Source organism: Anser brachyrhynchus (genome assembly GCF_964034855.1).
Source record: "Anser brachyrhynchus genome assembly, chromosome: 1".
Taxonomy (NCBI): Eukaryota; Metazoa; Chordata; class Aves; order Anseriformes; family Anatidae; genus Anser; species Anser brachyrhynchus.
Window position 1 is genome coordinate 114,102,584 of NC_137694.1, and position 27,311 is coordinate 114,129,894.

General features: G+C 39.5%; 2 protein-coding genes across 12 annotated transcripts in view; one reads left to right on the top strand and one right to left on the bottom strand.

The window, feature by feature from the left end:
- Positions 1-79: 79 nt before the first annotated feature.
- CRYZL1 (crystallin zeta like 1) lies at positions 80-22,237 on the bottom strand. 6 transcript variants are annotated; one of them, XM_080560288.1, is made up of 13 exons: positions 21,940-22,237; positions 21,510-21,623; positions 17,982-18,059; positions 17,399-17,471; positions 16,725-16,769; positions 12,457-12,525; positions 10,346-10,479; positions 9,430-9,541; positions 5,174-5,272; positions 4,371-4,492; positions 3,790-3,887; positions 2,115-2,164; positions 80-1,466 (listed from the first exon to the last, which is right to left on the bottom strand). In XM_080560288.1, the coding sequence occupies exons 2-12, from the start codon at positions 21,573-21,575 to the stop codon at positions 2,152-2,154; spliced, it is 909 nt and encodes a 302-aa protein (XP_080416414.1). In that variant the 5' UTR covers positions 21,576-21,623; positions 21,940-22,237; the 3' UTR covers positions 80-1,466; positions 2,115-2,151. The 6 variants fall into 6 exon arrangements, with proteins under 6 accessions (XP_080416414.1, XP_080416413.1, XP_080416411.1 ...); XM_080560287.1 differs by having other exon boundaries at positions 2,115-2,151; positions 3,768-3,887; positions 21,940-22,229; XM_080560285.1 differs by having other exon boundaries at positions 2,115-2,160; positions 3,782-3,887; positions 21,854-22,212.
- Positions 22,238-22,427: 190 nt separating this feature from the next.
- Positions 22,428-27,311, top strand: part of ITSN1 (intersectin 1) — a 126,506-nt gene continuing 121,622 nt past the window's right edge. For 3 of the 6 annotated variants that reach the window (XM_080560020.1, XM_080560021.1, XM_080560022.1), the window contains exon 1: positions 22,429-22,604. The gene's annotated coding sequence lies outside the window, so the exon portion shown is untranslated. Of the gene's footprint in view, positions 22,605-27,311 lie in introns of all 6 variants that reach the window. The other 3 variants (XM_080560023.1, XM_080560024.1, XM_080560025.1) reach the window with 2 other exon arrangements.

Genomic DNA, 27,311 nt, shown 5'->3' on the forward strand with positions numbered 1-27,311 from the left:
TAGGAAGGACATACCTGTTAACAGAAGTTCTAGTAAAATAGGAGCTATGCTATTAAAAAAAACAAGCTTTCTTCTGCAGTTTTGTCACTGGTTGTTCCTGTTTAAATAAGTCTTATTTCTTTTCTCTTATTTGGTGTCCTCTTATATACTTTATTTTACAAGCATTTAAACTAAAATGAACACTAGGAAAAAATTAGTACTTGGGGAGAAAGCTTCAGAAACTTCAAATTCCAGAGGACTTGCATACTTAAGACGTGTGCACACATGCGTAAAAGCACTACTTATTTTCAAGGCTGTGTTAGATCACATTAGTAGTTAAAATAAGATTTATTCATGCTTTTATAGACTTCCCTTGCATCATTTTATTAAAAACCTATGAGTCCAGTGACTGACAGAAGATGCAGTATTCATGGTTCTAGATGATCCATTTTCACTCAGATATTCTACCTTCTTACACTGGTTCAAAGTGCTGGTGTCCACTTGAAAAAAAAAATGCTATCAACTAAGAGCAAGTAGGAAACCACATGCCTTGAAGAAAACAGCAGTTCCCTCCCTACTACTGATCTGTAGAAAATGCATGGTAATAGAGGATGCTGGATAAACAGATTTGAGCTGTGCAATGCATAGGACTGAGGTTAAAAAGGAGAAGTGAAAGTGCACAGAACACAAAAATCTTACTGGAAAGATATCAAAGAATGTTATAACAAGCCACATAAAGTGCCTCAAACAGCTGAGTCACACAATAGTAGTACCTACAGTCCATAAGCTAGTAAGTCAGGTTTACAGTCTCTGGTTGCTAAAATGAAGAAAATCAGCAGGGGGGGAACTCCCACTGTCAGTACCGTCTTTCCCCTCTAGGATCTTTGCCAATCCTGATGGCTTGGCCACCCTGTCTTTCAATTATAGAACAATTTTAAATGTGGATTGAAGACAAGTATACTACAGGCAGTGCTCAGTCTCAACGTAGTCAAAAAGAAAAGGGAAATATGAAGGGAATTATTGGTAGGGGCCGGAGAAGGGAGAACTAAAACAACGAAACCAGCATTTTTTTCCAGTTTAATTTCTTATGGTTGAAAAACAACAAATGAGGTTGCACATAGCTGTTACTGACATTTGTAAAGCAAGCAGGGCAGTCAAGATTTGTGTGTCAAGACTGTCTCTAGAAGTTGCTGATAGAAACATTTTGCTTAACTGGATCCCAATAAAACCCTCTGAAGTCTCAGGAACTTCACAGACCATTTGTGCCGAGGTACAAAAGATCTTTAAATTCTGGTTACAGAATTATTTGAAAGTGTACACTCATTTGCTTCTTAAATACATTATGTTTCTTTATCTTCCACAGGCTTAGAAATTGGGAAATTATGTGTCAGAACTGAATGACTTGTCTTTTTCTTGCTTGATTCTTCTGAACTATTTCCATAGAAACTTTGGCTTCATACAATGGGATTGGTTCATCCAGTTGAGGCCTAAAATGGAACAGTATGTCAGAAATGTCTGCTGGGCATGCTCAGATCAACAGAAACATTCTAGGACTACTGCTATAGACTTTACTTTCGCTATGCAAACTTTACTCCTTAAACACAATAAAAGTTTTATAGCTTTGCTTGGGTTTGCAGAAGAAAGAAAGAGCCTTAAAGCAAACAGGAAAGAGAAGTTTTAATTAAAAGATATCCTTCTTACAGGGAAAAGGTGGTGGAGAGGCTTTTGCTCAACAGCAATACTGTTGAGCATTAATAGAAAGGATCTTCCATTTCCACCTTATTATGGTTATCTTCATATCTAGAGAAGCTGTCACTCTTACAAACAAATATTAGACAAATCTCCTGTCTTTTATAGCCAGCATCATTTCTCAATCAGACACACTGCTGAGCAGACAGATATATGTTCTTCCTCCGCCAAGAAAAGAATGTGCTGCCTCTGTTAAATTAGCATCAGCAAAATCTGGGGTTTTACCAAATTCCTTATGCTTAGCCTGCTATATTACAAACAGACCATAAACAGAACCATGTAAGCTATTTGAGGCATCTTTTCCTCAGCATCTCAATATAAATTTTCAGTACAGCACTGGCAAGAGATTACTCCAAAGGCTGAATAAAGAAAAATAATCATCTCACCTGAAAACGCTACTTGATAATTTCTCCATTATGTCTTCTAAAATGCGTATCTAAGAGGTCTGTCAAGGTAACAGTGTATCTACAAATAATTCTTTCAACCATCAGGTTTATTGGTAAGAGCTCTGTATTTACATAAAACCAACAGGATCAAGACAGAAAGAAAATTAACCTTAACTCCAATCATTAGATCAGATTTATGCACGTATCAGAAATAACCTTTCCTACAATAGCATGTAGAAATTAAATATAGAAAATATAACTTAATAAAATAAAGCAAAGGGTTAAGACAGACAAATGCAGTCTGCAGTAAGTACAACACTAATTAATCGGAATGGTAACCGCACTTTTTGTGCGAAATAAAAATGATTGATTTTGGTAACAGTTAAACTATCCCTTTTATTCATAGAGAAATCAAAGGTAAAAATCATAATAAAATTGGAGTGTAGCAGAGCTTGTAAATTCTTGGAGCAACATTGTGCACTTTTAAGGATTCTCTTAGCTAATGAGTAACACTCGTGTCAATGCAATAGGTGATCCTCTATTTAGAGTTTATATGAAACTAAAAAAAAAAATGTTCCTTCCTTCATTTTAAGAGCAACATGGTTAACATTTGAATCTCAAGCCTTTTTAAAAAGTTATCATCTTGTGATTTCTTCAGAAATTATTCAGGCCATAGACTCAGGAATTGCACATGATGTAGATATCTAAAAGCAGATTTTTCCTATCAACTTTTAAAGCCTGTGGTGATAAAACATACTGTTATTACTAAAGATACCATGGGAGATGACACAAAAAAAAAACCACACCACAGTTTTAGTCAGCTTGCCTTTTTTTTTTTTTTTTTATAATATGTGGATAACTACTTGGTAAGCATTCAATAGATATACCAAAAGATTAAACCATTTATGATAACCTATATCCCATAAATAGTTCCTCAGTGTGCTTGACCTTGCCTAATCTACTTTAGAGTTTAGTGGAGGAGGGGAGGGCTTCCCTGCAATATAGTTAGTCCTTTCTCAAATATAATGACTTAATCCTCACCTGCCTCTGCTGTTCTGCTAAACTGCAAAAGTGATTCAGCAATCTCATAAGCTGCAGTACAGAACAGGGAGGGTCCTTAAAGCCGTAAAGAAACCTTCTATTACCTGAAGCAATCCACTGAAAACTGTGCTGCTAGCAAAAAGCTCAGAGTCCAGCTCCTTTAGACCAAACAGAGGTAATGCAAATGAAGGAGTCACTCCTCTTTCCACACCCACACCTTTGCTCAGTGACATGTTATGTACATAACACTGCAAGTAAGAGAAAGGTTATGAAGCCAAAATATTTTAACTTTTACAGATAAACTGACTGTATTCCAAAATCTTTATGTATAATGTAAAAACCTGCAGAATTAAAGCTTCAATTAATTGGCTCAGTCTCAAACCAAAACACTACTTTCTCCAGAATGTGTTATGTTTCACCACTACTTTTAATGAAGCGTGTACTTAGAAGGAATACCAGGACTTGCTTAAAACACAAACCTGTTATACTTCAGTTACATTGAAGCTGTGCTGATCTTTAAGCCTTAGGTTACAGGTGTGAGTAGAAGAGAATGTATTAGTTAATTTCTCTGTTACATTGTCACCCATTCCTTAGCAGTCAGTATTCAGTTACCATCAAAAGGATATAGAGATACTTCCCTTGCTGTATATTGGACAAGTTCCATATCTCATCGTTCAGAAAGGAGACGGTGGCTCCTTTAAGAAACAAGGAATGGCTATCTGGAGGATCCAGCTTAACCAAAATGAAGAAAAATATTTCGTTATCTTTCCCTTTACAAAAATAAAGGTTAAAAATAAAGGTTATTTTATATTTATGGTTAAAAAAACCACAGGCAAGTAAGCAAGCAAACACAATACACCCTTTGACTATTCTTCAAACAAGTGAAACAAGCTTGTAATATTTAGTTTTCAATGACACTCTTCTGTCTGGCCAGTTTAATATTCTGAGCTAAACAAAATAGATCCTTTAATATTTCCTTGGTATAGCCAAGCTATTAACTTACTATGTTAGAGAAGACAGCCCCAAAATTGTCACAGAGTAAAATAAAATAAAAAATACTAAAGCTGAATGCTTTCCATTTTCTGGGTATGAACGTTTTCTTAAGTAAAAATTGATGTTATTTACCAGTGGGGAGCCATTCAGCCACGACAGAAGCTCAGGCACATTCATATAGCTATTGTGGGACAAACTAGTTTGCTGACACAGTATCTTTACCTGAAGATTTCTTTCTGTTGTTATCCAGTGTCCCCCAACACCAAGCAGAGTGATGATATCATGCTTATGAGGCAGCAACTGTGATTTTGAAGTTGATTCATCTTCAGCACTATATAATTTCACTGGAAAAATAAGAGAACAAATACATTCAAGTTCAGAAGAAAGCAGTCACTGTTGAAAATGAAGTGTTTATCTCTTCCTGTACTGAAAACCATATATCCTGGGATTCTTTTACAGTCTTTTGTCTTAAGGTACAAAACAAGTTGCAATCTATGCATATGAATACACACAATCAACGATGGCTCTCTGGAACAGCACTGTAATTCTGTTATGCTGTTAGCCTCATGAAAATACCTGAGAAAGCAGAAGATTCATGAAATTAAATACGTATTACTTTTAAGACATTTCAGTGGAAGTCTAAGAAGTTCTTTAATTATTTCAGCTAAAAATAGTAACTTCAGACTTTTCAACTATTACGATTGTTTTAGATTATTAAACTAAGGTAACGTAAACAATGATGTCATAGCTCTACTTTTAAAAACGTTTCTTTTCAGCTTTAAATTGAGAAATACTTCAGACAAATTTAGCTGTTGACCAACATTATTAGATACTTCCACTAGAGGGTGATATGAGGAGACCTTAAGGAGATCTATTGAGTAAAGTTACATGCATAAAATTACATGGGATCAAGCAGTTAAATGTATAACTTCTGAGGTGATGCAGCTTCCACCTATACTACTTGGAAACAATAATCAAAAACACTTAACGCTACTCTGAAGACCAGGTTCTCATCAGTTACTTACCTCCAGCATCTACTACAATATCCACTCCCAGGCCACCTGTTTCTTCCAAGCAGCTTTCTGCCACATCTATCTTCCCGTTCGACACATCTATCACTCGGGCTAGACAAAGCGGCACATTTGGTCAGTAGCAATAACAATATCGTTTAGATTCACAGCAGAAGAGTTCCTACTTTCTGTAAGTATTATGAGCAAGTTTACAGCTAAGCCAAAAAGCTAAGTCAACGTATTGTTTTTCATTTTCCAATACAGTGCAAAATCAACACCAAAAAATAAGTATTAGATTAATCCAGAAGTAAAACTCCAGTCCGTTTCTTATTTTTGTCAGGATAAAGTATGCGGCTACAAGAATTAGAATCCTACTGTAAGGTCATTCTTTACTATGCTAACTTTTTTTTTCAAAGTTCCTTCAAAAATACCAGGTTCTGGAGCGGCCAGGAGATAAGGAAGTACCTTATTTCATGTCTCCAACTTTCAAATCATCTATCAGACTGATAATTGCAGCAATATAATGCTTTGGGAGACTTTTACAAGCACAGCTTCCTTCCCTTACTTTACATAAACACCTCTTCTTGCTAATCCCTTGCAGAGCCCTTCCCCTGCTTCCACAACAGTGGGAAACAAAAACCTATTCTCCCTGGCATGGAGTCCTGTCTCTCATGTCAGAAGTAAACACGTAAAAGCCCAATAAATTCAGTTGCTAATGAGCCATTGACTTGATTGTTCTTATGAAGAAACCGATCATTGTCCTTTGTTATTAGTTTCCCCAGTCAAGAACTTAAAGTTATTTTCTCAACAAGGCAAATTGACATGGTGTAAAAAAAAATAATCTATCAATGTAGTTTCACTTCTTAAGAACAGTTTTGATTTAATAGACTAAAAATCTCACTATCAAAAGGAAATAGTTTAATCAGTTTGGCCACTTTCTGATTTCTGTTTAGCAAAAATTCAGTTCGGTTACTTAAGTCAATCCAGTGGTTCAAATGGTACCCATCAAAATGCTGTTCAATTTCCTTCCCAGCAAAACACTGAAACAATTTCTCTCCAGTACTTTATTTCTTCAGTATGGAAAAGGCTGAGAATCAAGTTATATCATTTTCTACAGTCTTCTGTAACTTAGGACAAATTTCTCACAAAACGTTTGTAAATTGTTTCAGTTTCTCCTTCTGTGACTTGTGCAACTTCTAAACTAACATTATTCTGACTAGCAAAAAGGCTTCCGTTTCTCTCTTCTTTCACGGCTGATGAGAAGTAGAAATACTAATATTTCCACTGCCTGTTTCCAGAGTTTACTCTCACCCGGCAACATCTGCTACATAGTTCGAGAACTGCCATACAAAAGATCTGCTACTTGGTTTACTGAACGCAGTCAAGACAGCCATGAAGTCTCAGACGAGTTCTTACCAGAAACATTCACTGAAAGTTCAATATTGGGTTTAGAACAAACAAACAAAAAAAAACAAAACAAAAAAAACAAAGCGAGGGGGTAACGTAGGGAGCAGAATAAATACATGTTTATGTGTATATGCATACAGGTGTATGTGTACATGTATATGCCTGCTGTTCTCCATCAGTAACTTACCACATTATTTAACATTTTGACTCTAGTCTGAAACATGGGCATCAGCACTTCAAAATTCATTATAGTTCTTTTCATACTACTATTATATTTATTTCAGAGATTACTGAAGGCATGTGAAGACCCCCTCCTGTTAGTTTAAATACAAATCCTTAAACATAAACTTGAACTTCTACTTCAGTCACACTCAAATGATTTCTCCTTTTAATGCTGTACTCAGGTTATATCTCTACTTGAAATGAAGTTGCAATTCAGAATTTCTTCCCTTAATGTCTATGTTCCCCCAACATTTGCAAAACTGCTAAACTAAACTCCTATGGTTGTAAAACAAGTACACACATGAGCAATACGTGCAACAGCCTTCTTGCTACAAGAGGCAGTTGTTTCAACCATTTCACGAGGCAGTTAGTTATGACATATTTACTGATAACACCAACCGTGGCTCATGGTCAGCTGATAGACTTGTACTAAAAGCAAAACAAAAAGCCACCAAGCAAACTCAAAACTGAAAAAACCTGCACCCACAGACAGTAGAAGCAAGCTGGCTGAGCTATCTCTAGCAACACTTGGACTACTTATTGCATTTGTATTAACACTCATATAATTTAAAAAAGCAAGTATGCCATGCAAACCAATGTCATATTAGCCTACGCTGACAGGCTTAGGATAATAAAATTGCTGAGTCCTTTCTTACCTATTAAAGTTCTCATCTCAGCAAAATGAATCCAATATTACAAAGTGAAATTTTAGAAGGTCTTTTGTATTTACTCTTACCCTGTTGCAGCTGGCATAACAAACCTCTAGATATTGACAGCATTCACAAAATGCTTTACGTTCTGGTGTCTGTAGTGTCTTCTACTACAGTAAAAAAATAGACTTCTGAAATAAAAGGAAAAATAACTATTTTTGTCAAGCTGAGAAAAAATTGAGACAATATAAAAATCTAGGTACAAGCCTGCAGGTTCTTTAAAGGAACAGTTACATTCCCAGTACAAAACTTTGCACTACCCTGTTGAAGATCATTATGTCAGACAGCTAAAAATGTTTTTCTCCCTCTTATTGTGTAATAACCTCTGCACAGCACTCCACTTCCTGCCGCATTATCAGCACTCCAGAGCTACTACTGGAAGAGAAAACACTCACTTGGTAGGCTGGAAGTGAATCACTGCCCAGCCCTGCAGATGTGTGTGAATGTGCAGCCCCGGAATGCACATGCACACTGTGTTGTCTCTGTGCTTCCACTGCCAGTTCTGTTCTCAGGAGCCAGAAAGGAATCAAAATTGACAAGAACTCCGTTCTCTCGGTGTCTAAAGAGCAGCTCTCTGGCTTATTCCATCCCTCTGCTAGCTTAAAATTCTTGAGCCAGCAGGGAGAACACAAGGACAATAGTATGTGCACCTGCATATCAGTAATGCCTGTTTTTAGTCACTCAGACCAAGAGACAGGATTTCAAAACTGCTGGTAATTCTCCACTTGGAAAGCCAAGATTGTAAATAATTTTACTACGCAAAACAACAAAGAGGAAAGGAGTCAGAGTCGGGGACAGTTAACCTTGACATTATCTTTTAAAATCAGATCTCAACTCAACTCGTACATATTTTGATGCGACTGTAACATATGTAGATGTAACTGAACACACAAAGCTCCCCCTCACACTAGGCATTCTTACAACAACCACCTCTACTTTTACATATATTTCTTTAAATGACAAAAAAATCATACACTTTAAAATGCTAACTTGCTTATTATACTGTGCAGCCTTTGCATTTTGAGGAGGAAGAAGAATCAGACACTAGTTTTAACCTTTTGATTGCTGTACAGCAGAATTTGTGGACTGCAATGAATTTGGATTTGCAATGCCACCCATTATTTTAGAACAGTCTGGATAAAGAAATATTCTACTTTCCTCAACTCTACAGAAGTGGATTAAAAAAAAAATTTTGGTCAAAAAAGATGCCAGTATATTTTCCAGAGCCTTCTCCCATGTTTCAAATGGCACTGTTATTTATGAAGGAGGGGGGACGAGACAGAAAACGTAATTAACAGGGTAGAAATAGAAGTCACAGATGAATGTAAGTATTATACCTAATGCAAAGCTCATTTAGCAAATAGGAAAATCCAACAAAGCCTTTGAGCATCTGAATACTGTAAAACATGCATCATTTTACAGTTACAACAGTACTTGAAACAGCTGCCACAGCTAGATAAAACACTATTAGAAGAAATTAGAGTCTGATTAATAATTTATCTCAAGTATATGATTACATCTGAACTCTGACTCAGGTACATAGATTACAAACTGTGAGACTGGTGATTTAGTAATGCTTTCTTCTTGTTCACAGGAAACACTTTCACAAAGTGAAAACATTTCTGAGTGGCTAGGCCAAAAGTCAGAACTATAGCCCTAGTATGTGAGATGGAAAGTACTTACAGACAGACATCACCATAATAATGAATTACCAAGAATAAAATGTAAATGAAGAAGAAAAATTCCATTAAATACACCCAAAACAGATGATAAATAAGTATGAAGTACAAAATGCATTTTAAGACTATTTAATTAGACTATTTATAAATTTGCATTTTAGTTTTCAGCTACTGAAATAAGCTTCTAGTTTAAAAATATATTTCAAGAATTTCTCCTTAAGCATAAACTTTAGCACTGAAGGATACAACTTACCCACAGCAGGTCTCAGCCTCTCCAGGAACTGTTTATCTTCAAGACTGTAGGCAGTAGATATTACTTTAGCTCCTCTGTGTTGTGCTAACTGAATAGTTATTGTACCAAATGGCTGCAGAAGAAAAGAAGGTAGATGGGCTTATTTACAGTAACAATTTGATGCACTCTAAGAAATGTTATGTTGCAAAGGCCATTCAGGAGAAGTCAGAAGAGTAACCAGAAGTGAACTTAGTCCTTTAATAAAATTTGAACCAAGAATTTGAATATTTGCAGATCTGCTTCTGTTTCAAATGAAGCCAAAGAAGTCTTTCCCTGTACTAGAAGCTATGAACAATTTTTTAGGAGTTAACTAGTTCTCCTCTTCACCAAAATAGCTCAGATCCTACTTTAGAAACTTAAGTACTGTAACTGCAATTGCAACTTTTAGCTTTGGGCTTGCTCGATTATTGAAGGATGAAGTGCTACCAAGAAAACAGCTCCAGCTGCATTTACATTAGCAAATCTTGGCTGTGGCAAGCTCCACATCTTCATTAGCAATAAGGACTGCAGGAATGCAAATGAAATTATTCATACCTGAGAGAAGTTGAAAAGCAGCAGTGGGAAAGGAATAAAAAATTAAGGCACTTTCCCCCAGTTACACCTGAAGGCTTAGGGTAAAACCCCTCAAAGTAAAAGAGCAGAAAAGAACTACCTCTTCACGACCCACACAACATGTAGAAGATTGTATTCTTGGCTCAGCATCTTATGTGGGAGGGCCCTTCCTACTAATCCATTAAGCTAAGCGCGCTGCCAGGAATAGAATAGAGAGTTCGTAAGTTTAGTATGTTGTAAGAAATCCAGTGTTTCTGGAGATAAGACAGTTATTTACTGCAGAGGCAATCTGTACCAAAATTGTTACTGCGCAGTTGTTACCTACACTTGCTCCATCCATTACAAGGACACTTTTTCCAGGAGAGACTTGGGAAAGGTAGTGTAAAGCTGTGTATGCTCGGACGCCGTCACGAACAGTCCCTGCTGCTTCAACCCAGCAAACTTTTTCTGGTTTATGAACTATTTTGGGGAAAAAAAAAAAAAAAGAACAACAACACAAAAACAGATGGGAAAAAACACCAAGTCCCCAACATTTCAATCTGAATGATTGTTAGGCTTCATCAGTTTCTAGAACATGAAAGAAAATTATACAAGTCAAATCATCTATAAATGTAATTATAATCTATTTCACAAAGGCAATATTCCAATGTTGTGGCTCATGGCAGTGTTAGAAGGACTGCAAGAACTCGAAGTAGAAAAGGTGATTGTTATTCTGAGAATAATCAGCTTGCTTCTGCAGTACTCTTGTGAGCACATTCACACACAAGTACAGCATTTAAACGGGAAAAAAGAAAAAAGACCCACTCCTACCATAACCACCTGACAGAAAAAAATCTGAGGAGGTCTCTTCTTTTCACAAGGAGGATTCTGATACTGAGAACATACAATGCAAGGTCCACCCCATGAGTTCATAATTCTTTCTCTATAGATTATAATCTTCTCTCTACTTCATAATCCATGGGCATAAACAGCTTCTGGAGGTTATAGCACGTTCTGAGAGAAATGAAGGTCAAGATAACATTACTTGTCATCTATTCTCTGTTGTCTCTATCTACAGGAGAAAGTGTTTTCCCATTCTATCCACATGCTTAAACGCCTGGGGAGGTAAAATTAGCAAACAGCTTTGTCAGCTAGAAATCCCAAGTTCAAGTATCATTTTTAATGTACGCAATTTACATGATTTAGCAGACAGTTTGATACTAACCAAAAAAAAAAAAAAAAGTCTGTCACAGAACTGAATAAGCAAGCATCAGCCTCTTAAGGCACTAGAAAGGAAGAATGGAAGAGTCCGGTCTGCCTCTAGGCTTAAGAATCGGCAGTTTAGCCTGAATCGGGGGAGCTGTACAGGAACATAAGCAATGCAATCACCTAGGATCATTTATCTATGTGCTGGAAAAAAAATTATAGGGATTATCATCAGCATTAACACTTGTAGCAGCTGATACTACTAAGTACAAAGTAAAGTATTGAAGGTATAAAAAAAAGTCCCAAACATTTTCTGCCTATAGTTAATCATAAATATAGTTATAAGCACACATCTCGGGATTTGTACTTTGAAATGTTAGAAAGAACAAATGTTTTTCATCCCCATGAGTCCACAGCTTCCCTTTCAGAACCTGCCAAAGCTAGTCAGGAAGACTTCATTTCCAAACAAGTATTGTTTATGTTGAGTTATGCCTCAAATATATTAAAAACAACAACATGGAAAGGATCTTGACTTATTTTAAACAGCAAAAGAAGGGATTTAGTATTGGCATAAACAAATTTAAAGGAGTCACCTCTTAACTGTAGAAGATGAATTCATGGACAGCCACAGAAACACAAACTAATTTGAGCAAGAGTGGGTTACTCAAAGGAATACAACAAACAGTCAGGAGAAGCACAGACTCCCAAACTCAGTATTCTATACATTAAGGCACTCTAAGCCCAGGAAGGGGAAACTGGAAAGTCACAATAGTTAAAAAGAAGGTTTCAACACAGGGTTTTCCCTGATCCTCAATCCCTGAAAATTCCTTTCTCCAGCTTCTAGTCTGCTGATTTCATCCCATCTGTTAGTTCAGTCACAAGTGATGTTCCTGAATTGGGTCAAAGTGAGGAAAAATTCTTATTATTTTTTTTTGTCAGAGGAGGTGAGAAAAACGGAGAATAAAAAAGTGAAGCAACAAGAAGGGAAGTTAGAAGGAAATAAAAAAAGATGAGTCAGCTTGCATGGTTTAGACAAAACATTAACCCCTTAAAAGATAACAGCAAATAAAAAGCCTTTGAGGTACATGGTATTCAAAGCTTTTATGAATAGGTGGAGTAGACAGGATGTCTGAATGCTGCTACACAAGTTTGCCCCAAAGTCCAAGTGACTTAACTCCCTATTACAAAAGCGAAACTGAATTCTAAAGGTACAGTAAGTGTAAATATTAGCAAAACACATGAACTACATACCCAAATAATGCTCATGAACTAGAACAACTTCACAAAGACCAGACTCTTCAGAATCCAGGGGCAAAATTCCTGGAAAAAATTAACATAGACCTTTAATTTCAAGCAAGCCTACATTATAACCAAAACAAGCTCCTAATGAAATTGTTAGTCCCACTACGTCTGTGGATCAGTTGCCCTCTTGTCAGGTTTATGACAGGTTAAGAGAACTTGACGAGGTAACACCCTGTAATCACTGTGGGCACAGTGCACAAGATAGTTCCAGAGGTGCTCCAAAAAGCACTTTGAGGTTGAGTGGATAAAAAATGGGGACACTACTGAATGATTTTCACTACTGGCACCCTTGATTTTTGTCAGGTCATGTCTGAACTCATTTCACACTTCTCTCACTCTGATTAGTGCTCCACTTTCCGCTCTGGACCATGGCTAACAAGAACGACAACTGAGCTCTCATGTTGCAGATGGGCACAGACCATGCTACGTTACAGCTACAGGCACTAGAACAGAAGACTAGAGGTAAGCATGTTGTTAACAAAGGCAACAAAAAAGGACAGAGAGAAGCAGAGGAAGAACAAGCAAGAAAGAGTGAGCATAAATTCTGAAAAGATGCAACACATAAGAGAAACTGAAGGTAAAAAACACCCACAGAAGACAGAAAACAAACAGAATGGACAGAAGAATCCATCCTGGTCACAGCAGTGCTTTTTCCCTCCACTGGGCAAAGAAGAAGATTCATGAGCAGTAGGTTCTGGCATCCAGTCTTCTGAATGTAAGTGCCCTCTTTCCTGGGCAAAACACTTAATATTCTTCCCCCTCTCCCACCCAACTCTTCTACTCCACTTAGACCAAAGCAAGGGCTTCAGCTGATAATCCTTAGCAAATCTGGCTGCTATTTCCACCACTCTTTCACAACTCCCATTCAAAAACATGTGCTGCAATATACATCTGCAGATCTTTCAAGGCTTTTTCTATGGAACAACAACAATAAAAAGCTCAAAGTAGCTATCTACAGCAGCTGTTATGCAATTAGGAAGTAACGCAAGAAGGGCAAGAATCTCAGAACACACTTTCTTACAACATCACGAACAATTTGATTTTACTTTCACACTTAGTCATCCTCTAATTTAACATACAAAATATTAAATATAAAGAATGCCCCTAAGAAATATCCTCTATCCTAAAGCATCACTGATGATTAATACAGTATCATACTCCAAATGAAGATATCTTTATAGTAAACTATAAAATAGTTTATTATATAGACTATAAACTATAGAAGATATCTTTATAGCAAACTATAATAGCCTTGGCACCTAAAAAAGTTTGCATTCTTATAACAGAGAAAAAAAAAGAGCAGAATGAATATTACATGAAGACGTTCCTTTTCTAGACAGATGAAAAAAGTTCAGGTACAAGCCGCATTATCTTCTAACACTAGAGACTCTAGTATGTTTCAGCCTCCAAGGTGTCATTATACATTGCTGTCAGCTTGCATTGATTTCAGGGTCTCTACAACCATTCAGGAAAATGACCCTTATGTTTAGCATAGGAGATATGACATCTTAAAGAACTGTGTCCTTGACCTTCTTAAGCCAGTATACCTCATAATGCTTCCAGAAGCTCCAACGTTAAGTATAGACCTTTATTTTATATATGCTATACGCATCAAGCGTTTGACACAAGTACAAAATCAGATTTCTCACCTTATTTGTCAGAAATGCTCCACGTAGCATAGGGCTTTTATGCATTTATCTATTTAGTAATGAGGCATGGAGAAGAACTGACACTCAAACTGTCTAACCATCATAATTTCTAAGCAGATACATATTATATTTAGGTACATGTCTCCAAGTATTTACAGCTGATTTAGCTCTCCAGATAATTTCCCCTGCACTCATTTTAATGAGCAACATGGTATAACTGATTGCTAAAAGATGCTGAGAGCAACAAACAAAGCTGACATTCTTGACTCCTTGTCAAGTAGTATCTCAAAATGGCAGGTCTGAGGTTATACTCCGGTATATATCTTAACCAAACAGAAGACTGTGTTTAAGAGAATATGCTACATAGACAAAGAAATCTCTTCTGGAAGGTAAAAGAAGGATCAGGAAAAAATAACTTTAAAAGGGAGAAACAATTCTTGGTATGATTTTAGATACAGATTAAAGGTTTAACACACCAGGTAGTTCCAGTGAACACAGTATTATTTTCACATGAAAGAGTAGATTTATAAATGGGAACTGTATTACCACATTATTACTGATACACACAGTAAGATGTATGTACCAGGACTGTATTCTTTGATAGAAGGACAAGCTTTTTGGTAAAATTTAAGTGGATGTGTTTCTGACAATTATTTTGGGACTGTTTGATGTTATTAAGTACACAAGTAACCAAATCATTTGGCAGTTGCTCATTTCCTTTTAAAAGTGCTCATTCATTAATTACAAATAAGCTCTCACCAACAATAACTGGGAAGTGTGCCTTCTAGGAAAAATTTACTATAGAAAGGAAATATTTCACTCCTGTATTTTGACTTTATAGCAACTATATTGGATACGTAAGGATGAACAGCTGTCTGAAAGGAAATGGAAAGAGATATCAGTATTTCAAAATAAGAAAAGCGTGTTTTCTTTCTTTCACGGCTAAAGTTTCTTATGCTGTTTTCTTTATCTTCCTCTTTCCATAAGTGTAATTCCACTTATTCTGTACCTGCATTTGCAAGCATTCATTATTCAAGAATAAAAAACCCAGAGAACTTGGACAAACCAAAGACCCAGACAAAATGAATCTCTTCTTCTCTCACAACCCAAGTATGGATTCCAAGACTGATTCCATTCCCTTAATGTCAGGCTTACAACTACTCCCACTCAGAATGTTACTTAGCACTCTCAGGTCCACTGACAAGTTTTCAGAGGTGTAGTTTTCCACCTAATTACTTACTGAAAGTGTATTCCTTCAGCTACAACAGAAGTTGATTGAAACAAGTGTTATTTTAAAATATTCAACAGATGGAGCATGTCAGGTATTCATCCAAATGAGCAATACTGTTCACAATAACGATACTATTCATAATTTAAACTTATTCATGTGCAAGACTTGAAAATGCTTGGCCATAACTGTCCTACTTTATTAAACAAAGTAAAGCCATTTCTGCACCCCATAAAATGGAATACTAATTCCAACCCGCAAAGATCACACTTTCTGTGGTGAATAAATAATAATAATTGCTCATATAATTCTGCTAAATTTGAAGCTAATGATACAAAAGGTCTGCCAAAGTTCTAACAGGAAAAGCCCTGAAAAGTCTCCATGTGATTGACCTAGAAGACTGTTTTCAACAGGAAAACCCAAACAAACAACAGAAGTACAGTGATTACCACTTGCCCATCTGATGGGCTTCTCTGCCAACAATCTCATAGCAGGATCAGAAAACACGGGCTCCCTACAGTAAAGTTAGTGGGAAAAAAAAAATCCACTTTCAAGAGCAGGATAAAAAAGTATTCTCATCTGCAGTAAAAATGAAGATTCTAGAAAATAAGCAACTTGAACCAGTGTTTCTTTTTTAAATGTGGCCTTGTAGCAAATGTAGCAAAACACCCGAGCACGTTCATTACTTTCATCAGCTCAGGAAATCCACTAAAACTGGTGGATCTACTTGCATAGCCAAGTTACGACCACTCGATTTCTTCACTCAGTCAAGAACTGATGTGATTTAGAAGAAACTGAACAGTCCTGTATGCTTGCAGAAGAGATTTATCAGTTAAAGCAGTTAAAGCAGTTAAAGGTGTACTTTTAATATCATCCTCAAGAAGGCAGGAAATACAAGCCTAGACTTTGTATCGCACACAAAATTCAAAAGATACGCATTAATTACATCAAGGTGGTGTTACAACTACAGATTGTTGTTGATTTATTCAGATGGTTGCCTTTAGATTACTCAGTTTGCATGGCTAATAGGACATGTATATTCTTTATACAGGCATATACATGCCTAGTGTATATTCTTATAGATTCGGTAAATGCTGTAGGACTATGACAGATGACGTTAGCTGGGGACCTGAACTTCCACTCTTATAACCAAAACCCTTCCCTAGGAGAACACTTTTAGACGAAAATTTTCATTTATAGGTGCTTATTCATGTGACGCCAGTTAGAAATTTCAAAATACATGTTCAATTGTAGCTTTAGCAACGACTATAAGCTCAGCCATTCATTATAAAAAGATTACTCAAAGTCTTAGCTGAGAAAGCAAACAAGTGTTAACTTACCTACTACTTCATCATCCGGCTGAAAAAAGGACACCTTTCTTCCAACTCACGAAGAATAAATGAATAGGAGGAAAAAAAGGTATGAACATAAATGTTTAGAGATGAAATTAAGCATGCATTGAGAGCACTGTTTATCACTGCTCATAAAATTCAATAAACCCTGCTAGTGAAAAATGTATGTTCTCTGTTAAACATGCACATACCAAAAGTGAATCTTTTACTCCACTAAACTTTGGCACCCCATCTACAGTTACATGCAAGCACACACACGTACATGCATTTGAAAGATCGAGGCTTTAAACTATGCATCAAAGATGGATAAGCAAATGAAACACTCCAGGAATTCCTGAACGCCTTCCCTATTCCAACGAGAACTTTTTACAAATAAATTAAAGGTTATTACAGCATGTGGAGATAAGATCGTAAGATCTTTGTATATTTCATTTAGAAAGCTGCTGTACATTTTTTTAAATCACTCTGAACAGATATGCAAGCACTACAGCTCAGTTCCTTTATTTTCATTTCAGTATCATTACTAATTTAGGGAAAGCGCCATTATGAAAACAAATTCTAGTTCCTACTATGAAATGTGTAGCATGCAAACACTATTTGTTCTGGATTACCATACCTTGATTCTTGCTCCACACACTCACAAGACAATTGTACTAACGTACCTTCCAATACAATTCCAGAAATTTCTCGACCAGCAGGTAAAAGCTCCTTCTCCATTTTCATTTCTGACAGTAGCTAAATGAAAATAATGGTTATAACTTTCCGCTATTACCAAAGCTCAAAATATGCAAGCTTGTTATGATCTTACAGCGTTTGATATTCACAATAGGAAAATTGGGCCACTACCAAATGGGGGGAGGAGGGGGTACCCATTCCTCATTTAATATTAAAACTTTTCTTTATGTATTTAAATTTAGAAGCCTATAAAAAAAATAAAAACAGTCATTAGCTGACAAGCCAAACTAGGACTTAGGCAGTGTGCAGAGGATGATAAAAGCGTTTTTCTGGAAGAGCTCACAAGTGACAACTGATCTTTCTCCATAAATTAGGAACCAAATCACAGGTGCCTTTTATTTAAAGAGATATAAGAATACCACATCAATCCTGTGCCCTGTTTCTCAGTGGTAAAGCCATATCCTCAGATGTCATAAATGGATTTGTGCCAGTTACCAGATAAGGCACTGGCTTAGAACTTCAACGGAAACTGTAAACACCCCTGGCTTTCACAAAAAAATAAGCAAATACCTTTGTATCTATCCAGCTCAGCGCACAGGCTCTAACTTGTACTTTCACATCATTGTCTCTTGTAGGATGAAGGTTTTCCTAGGACAAATTTACAGACATTATACAACGCAATATGAATGTGCCAGTAGGATCCTCTCAAGCTCTTGAAAGCATTTTCCCACAGTGTTTTAGATTGTCTTGTAGTCAGAACAAGAATTTGTTTTCAATGAAAAAAAAACTTTTATTGCAGTAGATTTAAAACACCATTTTGAGCACATAGAATCATTAAGGTTGGAAAAGACCTTGAAGATCATCTGGTCCAGCCATCCCCCTACTACCAACATCACCCACTAAACCACGTCCCTAAGCACCACATCCAACCTTTCCTTAAACACCCCCATGGACTGACTCCACCACCTCCCTGGGCAACCCGTTCCAATGCCTGACTGCTCTGTCTGAGAAGAAATGTCTCCTAATTTCTAACCTGAACCTCCCCTGCTGCAACTTGAGGCTGTTCCCTCTACTCCTATCACCAGTTACCTGTGAGAAGAGGCCGACTGACCCCCAGCTCCCCACACCTTCCTTTCAGGTAGTTGTAGAGAGCAATAAGGTCTCCCCTGAGCCTCCTCTTCTGCAGACTAAACGGCCCCAGCTCACTCAGCTGCTCCTCACAGGACTTGTGTTCCAGGCCCTTCACCAGCTTCGTAGCCCTTCTCTGGACACGTTCCAGGGCCTCGATGTCCTTCTTGTACTGAGGGGCCCAAACCTGAACACAGCACTCGAGGTGCGGCCTCACCAGAGCTGAGTACTGGGGGATGATCACCTCCCCGCTCCTGCTGGCTACACTATTCCTGATGTAAGCCGGGATGCTGTTGGCCTTCTTGGCACAAAAATTTGGGCGTTTCTGCATTGGCCGGGAATCGAACCCGGGCCTCCCGCGTGGCAGGCGAGAATTCTACCACTGAACCACCAATGCCAGATACAATGTATATTGCTGCTACACACTGACCACCTTGATAAAAATCAATTATTTTTCTTTTATGTTCCTGCAAGTTAAATATCACAGCCTTACCTGGAAGAATTTCAATATGTAATTCCAACTATATTGCAGGAGTGATGGAGAATTTTAAGAGAATTTTGACACGAGTGTCTGAGATACTGCGCTGTCATACTGAGGTAAATACTCAAGTAGTTTCAATGATTTCAAAGAAACTGCACCACTAAGGACTGGTGCTGAGCCCCACAAATGATGGGCATCTCACATACAAGAACGTTCTGCTAATGAAGCCTTCCCTTACTATCCCAACTTCTGCTTTTGGGATTGACACCCGAAATGATTTGAAGCAGCTGAGTACTGCTACTTTAAAGTATTTAATTAGCCAAATTGAGTTCTGGACCGGTGACTCCCCAGTTTTTGAAGAGGTACCTCAGGTACTAGAGGCAAAATTAACTATTTCCACGTTATACTGTAGCCTGTAATGTCTGTTGGAGTCAAAATGAAACAATTACAAGAAAGTTGTAAGAGCTTAGTTTTTACTTCTAAAGTCAAGATATCTTCTCTAAGTGTTTAACTTTTCCTTTATCTATTCTTTAAAACTGTTCCCAACAAACAGCTGTTGCTTTTCTCCTAGGCTTAGCAACATGAAGGGGAACTTCTGTCTGAGGAATACTGAGATGAACTTTTTCTCATCCCAGCTGAGCTAAACACATGGTGTTCCTTTAAAATTGGAAGGCATTTTGCCAGTCAGACTGACCTCCTGCTCCTCAAACAAACCAAAGTGGATTCTCACTCTTTGTTCCACAAAACAGCTAAGCCAGTGGGCTGTTGAACTACATGAATACTGCATCTCTGGTTAAAAAAAACCCCCAACACTTATAATCTAAGGGATTTATACAAATTCAAGCTTACATCTTCTTTTGGAAATATCCTTTTAGTATACATAGCTCAGCGACCCTAACTACTGCTACAATGCACATAACAAAGCTGCTTTTTTTTTTTGGTAAAAGAATACAAGAATACAAGCCTTAGGAACAAAAAGAAACAAAATGTTTGTGCTGTTAACTGGCTCCTGACCTCACAACTTAAATATATCAATATTATAATTTGACCAATCACCACATATGGAAGGTTTGCTATTCTTCATCCAAGCCCCTCATTTTCCATTAACCAGCTGCTGTTCTATTAATAGCTCTTTGGTCAACTGGCTCTCCTTTTCCTCATTTTTTTCAATATTTATTTCAATTTAAATCAGGATCCCATAGTATCGGTCGTTATACAGACATCTGCAGGGTTAGTTCCTATCTGAAGAGCTTTAAACAGGCAAGTGGTCATTCAAAGAATATACAGAGGAGCGCAGTTCAAGATCTAATTTAGCATACCTAAGACTGTACCAGAGCTGCCTGGCTTGCCTGTTGCCAGCATCTACATATTTCCAGCCCCTCCTCCATGCTGGAGCTAGCAGTCATGAAGCCATCAAACAGATGTGAACTAATCTCTAAAAAATTACTAGCTCTCAACCAGATATGTAGGCTGGTCTACCTCACCTTATTGCTGCATGACTCTTAGAATCATTGCAAGGAAGAGACCAAAAACATGCTGCTGAGGGGTGATCAAGCCTTTTCTGCAAAAGCACAGTTTCATAATCAGCTTAAGTGGATTTAAGATTGCTCCCTGAATATGCGTCTTGGCAGTATCACAATCAGCCATCTTATCGCATCCTTCTCTTCAGGCAGTTCATCAAATGTGCCTCACTTGTGTGACTTTACAGCTATTCAAGCAAGAGTCTCACCAATACTATATCGTTTCATTTTGATATATGGCTTATAGGTATACAGAGCTATCTATATTACATAGGTATACATTAATTTCTTTTGTACGTGTAAGAGATTCACTTAAAAACACAGGTTCACATCCTCGAAACCATGTAAGCATTCTTCTACTGTTCAGACACCCATACTGCATCAACACACGCTTGTTGACATCCTATTTTAGCCCTACGCCACCAATTCGTGTACGCTTAGCCAATTAATGTTTACATCAAACAGACAGGCTCTTCAGTACAATAGTTTCAACTACATTTGATGGAAAACTAGTTATCTTCTTGTTCTTTCAACTTGTAGGAAGATGCACTGTGATTTCAATCTTTACTAAGAGCAAAGAACTTGCAAGAGGAGAGAAAGTTAACGGTAGAATCCTTTCAAACACAGCAAATTTCTTAAGCTCTATTTCCATTTTTCAGTGACCAGAAAATCCAGTCAAGAGATATGCCTGAATATGAAGCCAGACATCATTTATTTTATGCTCACAAACCCCATTTTTAAAACATAGTCACCAAAACTAGTCTATAAAATAGTCTACCATTGGTCTTGCCAAGTGCTGCATCATGATGGTACAATATTCCTGCCCTACCTGCATTTACCTGCCTGTCTGTGCAATGATAACACTGGTTCAAGTCTAAAGAAGAGCTAGGCGTTCTTACACCCTTGTGGCACTCAGCCAGGGTCTCCTGCCCCTGAATGATGAATTGTGCTGTTACGATCAGAACTCACTCTTTCCTGGAAGACAAAGGTCACTTCCTCCCCAGGTGAATTCTGCTGACAGTACAAGGCCTTCATAGTGATCCGAAAAAGGACACAGCAGCCAAACTGTGATTCGTGCAGTATCTATAAAGAAAACAAGTTAACTAAAGCTTTATGTTTCTAAACAGAACACGAATTGTTTGCAAGCGACGTAAGACCGAGGAGCCCAAAGCAGATGTAGACAGGGGGTGTGTCACCCAGCGCGACCAGCTCAGACAGCGGCAGCGCCAAGGGTGCGGGCCCAGGAGGCACCTCACGTTCAGCACCCCCAAAACCCACAACCCAGCATTCTCGGGTCTCCCCTCGCAGCTCACCCGCCGCCCCCGGGCAGCCTCGGGGAACGGCGAGGAGCCTTCAGGCTACGAGGGGGAGGACGAACGGGGCGGGACCCGGCGCTGACCTCTGGCCGGCAGCCGGCACGCGCAGCGGCTCCGCGCCCCGGGACTCCGGGCGGCGCCGAGGCTCAGGGCGAGGCGGCGCCGGGCGGCGGCAGGCTCCCGGGCTCCGCTAGGCCGCGACCGGCGGTTGCCATGGCAACAGGAGGACTTCCGCCTCGCTCGCGGCTCGGGCCCCGCCCACCGCACGGGGATTGGTCGAAGAGGCTGCCGCTCGGCGTAAAGACGGAGCTGCGATTGGCTAAGGGGGCTGTCGCTCAGAGGAAGGGGGGAGGAGTGATCGGGCGGCTGCCCGCGCAGACTACACAACCCAGCAGGCTCCGCGGCGGAGGCAGCGGCCCGGCCGGGCGGGTTAAAGGCGAAAGCCGCAAAATGGCCGCCCCGCCCTCCTCTCCGCGCCCCGCCCCTTCATCTGATTGGCCTGGAGGGACGGGGACCCGCCCTCTGATTGGCGGCGGGCGCTGCCCATCGCCGAGCCGTGCGAGGGCGAGCGGGCGCAGCGCTCCTCCCCCGGCGGCCGCCAGACGGCGGCTGAGGAGGCGGCGCAGGGGATGGTGCGCCCGGCCGCGGCGGTGCCGGCCGCCGCTGCTGCTCCGGCCCCGGACACCCCGGCCCCGCCGCCGCCGCTGCCAGGGCTGTGAGCAGGGCCCGCGGCCCGAGCAGCGATGAGGTACGGCCCCGGGGGGGTGGGGGGGGAGCCGGGAGGGGCGCCGGGTACCCCCCGCCATTTGCCCTGCGGCCCCCCCACCCCGGCTGCTGTTTTACGATTAATTGTGGTTATTTGGTTCCCTGTGGACGTCTTTTGTGCTGGTTCAGCCGCTGCTTTATCGCCGAAGCAAGCGCTGCTTTGCGTTTAAGGTCTCGGTTCTGCCTTTCTGGTGGGGGTCTGGGTGTCAGGCTAGGGAAAAGGGTTCCCCAGGCTGTAAAACTGGGGGTATTGTTTAGCGGATAGCCCTGCCTTGTCAAATAACTGCCGCTCCGCATGCATGGCAGTGTGCTACTCGGAAAGGCAGGAAAACTGGCTGTTTTCTCCTGCCCCTTCTCCCCCCCATCCCGCCCGAGCTGTAAGGTACGTTTTTTTGTTTAGAGCTTGCGTGGCCATGCATAGGTATCACCTTACGTATATATTTTAACAGAAAATATTTCAAGGAAATCTCCAAATGCATACATTTCTTCCTAAATAACAATTAAAAACCAAAACAACGGTATCTATATTTAGATACCGATGACTGGAGAGCGTTAGGCTATGCGGTGTTATTCCACGCTCAGCCCTCACCTTGCTTTCTTCTGCCTTTCCTTTCTAGTCGCCAGCAACTTCCTTCAAGGAGCTCAGCTTGGTGACATCCTACATGGTTTTTTGACATAGTAGCACGCCTATCGCTAAATTCCTCTTCCCATTATAAAATGCTCGCGCTGCATCCCCAGAGCTCTGCTTGAGGGGGTGAGGTGTGGAAGGAGGAGCCTTGCGTGTCAGCTGTGTTCAGGCTTCCAGCGACAGGACTGGGGGGTGTGCGTGCTTGGGAGGGTGGGGAGGTGTGCTGACTGGTGGCCTGGAGAAGCACAGGTAAGGGAAACAGTTGCGTTCTCTTCTTTAACTTAAAATTTAGGATAGGCAGTCATCTGCATTTAGGCAAGCATGTAAGTCTGAGCAGCTCGGACCATTTTAGCTCGCGTGATTAGCACTTGTCTGCTCTCACTGATTTTGGCAGCTTTACAGGGGTCGTGTTTCGTACAGATGAACTGTTTCTGAATGGGTTCTCCAGTGTATGAGGTTCAAACTTCATTTGAGCTGAGCGGGTTGCTCTTTGTGCTTGCTGCTTCTCAAGCCACACTTAATTCTTTCAGTTCTCGTGTTCCCTCTGTGATATCTCACTGTCCTTACTTCCAGATAAGTTTGTTTTCAGAGCAGCTCTTTTTTTTTTTTGTCATAGTTTACCTTTATATCCCAGTTGAGTAGGATAACTATGAAGATACTGTAAAGTAAGAGTCGGTTTCCCAAAACAAACCAGTGACCTGCAGTCAGTGCCTGTTCTGTCTCTTGCTGCTGTTAGTTAGCTGGCGGAAAGTCTGCATGCTTTTTCATTAATACCTCCAATTGTGCAGTTAGGTTAGATTTGGATCCAGGAAAGAATGCGAGTCTAGCAAATAGATCACTGTGAGTGATGATGCTGAATAGCCTTTTCTGGTCTATCCTTATGCTGTAGCCATAGATTGTAATTTTAGTTTTCAGTAGGGTAACACCAGGGAAAACAAGAACTTAAAAGTTCTGTTTGTAGAGTAAAAAGAAAACCGCAGAAGCTGTTTTCAAAGTGTTGGCAATGACTTGAGGAAAAGATCATCAAGGAGAGTTATCAACTGTGAACACTTACTTATGCTGTCTTTAGTCATAGGTAGAGTAGAATAAATCATAAGCAGAGCGATTTGTTTGCAACGAGCATTTCAGGTTCAGGTGTCCCAGCAATTAACCTGCAGGGAACCAAAGCGATGAGATTTATCATTAAAATAAATACTGCTTCTGCTCCTGTTGTCTGCTGGAAACACTGAATGCTTGTTGCCATTGTATTTAATACAGTTGCTGAACTCGAAATGGCCCCTGCACAGTAAATTGGTTTTGTCTTCACTTACATAGCATGAAGTTGGGTGGTATGGTTGACAATTAGAAATTTGCTCTAGTCTAAGATCTAATAATGTGTTATTTGTGCACACAAAACTTTACTCTGAGGTGCCAACATTTCAGTATTATATTTGCCAAAAGTGGCTACAGTGTTTTAAGAGTTCTCTTTCTGAAACTAAAAAACAGTGTAACAGATTCTGCCGACTATTTGGGGCGATACTGTTACCGTTAGGTATGTCCTGATACCAATGCTGCAGTCGGCAATTAAAATAACTGCGTTTGCCAAGCCGTCGTACACCAGACCAAAAATGATGTAATTCTGGGGTGTGCGTGTAGATGCCTAGCTAATCCACCTGTCTACACTGAATCTGTGTAGGTAGCTGCGTGTGTTTGTGCAGGAGGCAGAGGTGGTCAAGTTCTTGACAGAGCATGCACTGTTTGTGTAGGAGAGATTAGTTTCTAATTACTGATCTCTTAAGGGCTTTCCTACGATTGAAACTGGAATTTGTCTGCCTACTTTGGAGTATCAGAGGATTAACTTCTTGGCCAGCGTGGGAAATGATGGGACGTAAAATAATTTTGTGTGGGTGGGAGAAGTATCCTATCTCTTCCCCAGAAAGTAAAGTTGTTTTTTCTTTTTATTTCTGATGCAAAAGATATGTTGTGATTCAGATAAGTCAGAATGCAGAAAAAATTGAACAAGGTGGTATATACTCAGTCTGGTTTTCTCTTACGAAATGCATTAAACTTGCATGTTGGACATTGCATTTTCCTTTTTCATGTGCTGTTTATAAGATAAATGAATTAATTAGTGCTAGTGTCATTTCAGAGGTCACCTTTCCTTTTCTCTGTCAAGTCATCTTCTCAGAAGAGTTGGGTGTGTGAAATGTGCTTGGAATTTTAAATAATCATATTATTAATTGCCTGAAACCCAGATCCCTTCAGTAGGTCTCTCTTTTGCAATATTTCTCAGTCTCTTCCCCCCTCCCTTGTGGTTGTGTGTGCCCACAGGATGTTCGTGGTGACCGCAGTTCTGGCGGTTGAAGTCTAAACACTATAGATTTGTAGCAGTGAGGTTTTGTCTCGTGGCTTGCCTTGAAAATCATGGGCTTTCTGGTACGTTCCCTTGTGTTTCTCAGTATAATATTGTAGATTAAGCAAGCCCTAGTAATACTTTTAAAATAATTTCAAAGAAGACCCATTTTCTCCAAGAGTCCAGGTTTTGCTTTGTGGTTGTGACTTCTAATGTTTGGGTCAAGAATCCACCTGAAGAGGATCTGGACCTGTGGGTAAAGGCCTGGGTGGCAGTTAGTTTGCGTTCTTGTAAAGTACAATTTTTCTTGCTTCATATGATTGCCCAATCTGTAGAGAAGTTATTAATATGCTTTAAAATACACAGAGCATCTGAGTTTAAATCTGTGGTTTCTGAAAGAGTGCTCATGGAGAGCCACCTGAAATGACTGGAACTTTATCAGAGGGATCATAACAAAACACTTCTGGTAGCACATTGCTTTCTCTACTTTCATACATAACAGTAAATAATATTTACAACAATTAAATATACCTCTGAAATCCTTCAAGAGCTATATGCGAGGACTTTTTTTTATAGCATGTAGAAAATTTCTAACCTAAACCACGCGTTGTCAATCTAAAGTAGTATCTTTGGACCAGTTTACCAGTTAGCTCCTCTCCTTGTATTTTAGCCATGCTTTCTAAGTGATTCTTGGACTCTACATCTGAGAAAAATGTGATGGAAACTGAAGTCTCCAACAGATTTTGTGCTTCGTAGGAGAAGCTTCCAGCTCGCATCACGCGTGCTGTGAGCAGGCGGTCTCTGGGTTTCCCAGCATCCTTGACAGTTAACAGCAGCTCTTACCTCATCGTTCTGGTCCCACTCTTTTTAAAGAAAGCAGCAGTCAGTTTCTGTGCCCCTTTTTGGTGTTATGATTTGTGTATGCTCTTACTGTGCAACCACCCATCCCGGAGAGGAAAATAAAGTTACCTATCAACAGTATGTGTTTTCTAAGTAGTGCTTATCCTGCAAAATATGCGCTAACTTTTTGTCCATTGCCATACCAGCTGAACTTAAAGGAGAAATCCAAGACTGACTTCTAGGAAGATAATACATGTATCTGTCTCTGCAGAATGGAGAAGCCTTGGGTGCCCGTTAGCCCATGGCTATCTTCATTTTATCTTACAACTTCGTAGAATCACAGCACCACAGAATGGTTTGGGTTGGAAGTGACCTTAAAGAACATCCGGTTCTAACCACCCCGGCCATGGGCAGGGACGCCTCCCACCAGAGCAGGTTGCCCAAAGCCCCATCCAGCCTGGCCTTACAATACCTGCGCTCGTGTTTTGGATTTATCCTGCTTGTACATTAAATGTTCATGTGAGTGATATGAAAACTGTGAAGGTACAATCTGGCTAAGTTTGTGTTTTTGGGTCACCATTTCTTTATTAAAAAAAACCCACAGAACTATTATTTTAAATAACTGTAAAAATGAAATTGCAGTGTAAAAAAAGTCCATGAAAATTCAAGTCCAAAAGCACAAGAATGTAGTCTGGTCTTTAAATGTTGTTGCAAGGAGCAATATTTAATGTATTGCAAAATAATTTTTTAAGAGGTCATGGCAGGATCCGCCAAAATTCCAGCGTTAGCTTTTGTCTGTCAGTTCTGCAATGCAGGAAGATAAAGGCTGAGCAGATCTGCTCAGTTGCCTGGTTCCAGTTATTTTACACCGTGTTTAGACCTGAGCTTTG

Excerpts from the sequence above, each read along its gene's own strand:
- CRYZL1 (XM_080560285.1), bottom strand. The coding sequence starts at position 21,575 with ATGAAGGCCTTGTACTGTCAGCAGAATTCACCTGGGGAGGAAGTGACC. Across the intron at positions 4,493-5,173 it reads TATTGTAGTAGATGCTGGAG|TGAAATTATATAGTGCTGAA; the intron begins GTAAGTAACTGA and ends TTATTTTTCCAG. Across the intron at positions 3,888-4,370 it reads CAACAGAAAGAAATCTTCAG|CTGGATCCTCCAGATAGCCA; the intron begins GTAAAGATACTG and ends ATTTTGGTTAAG.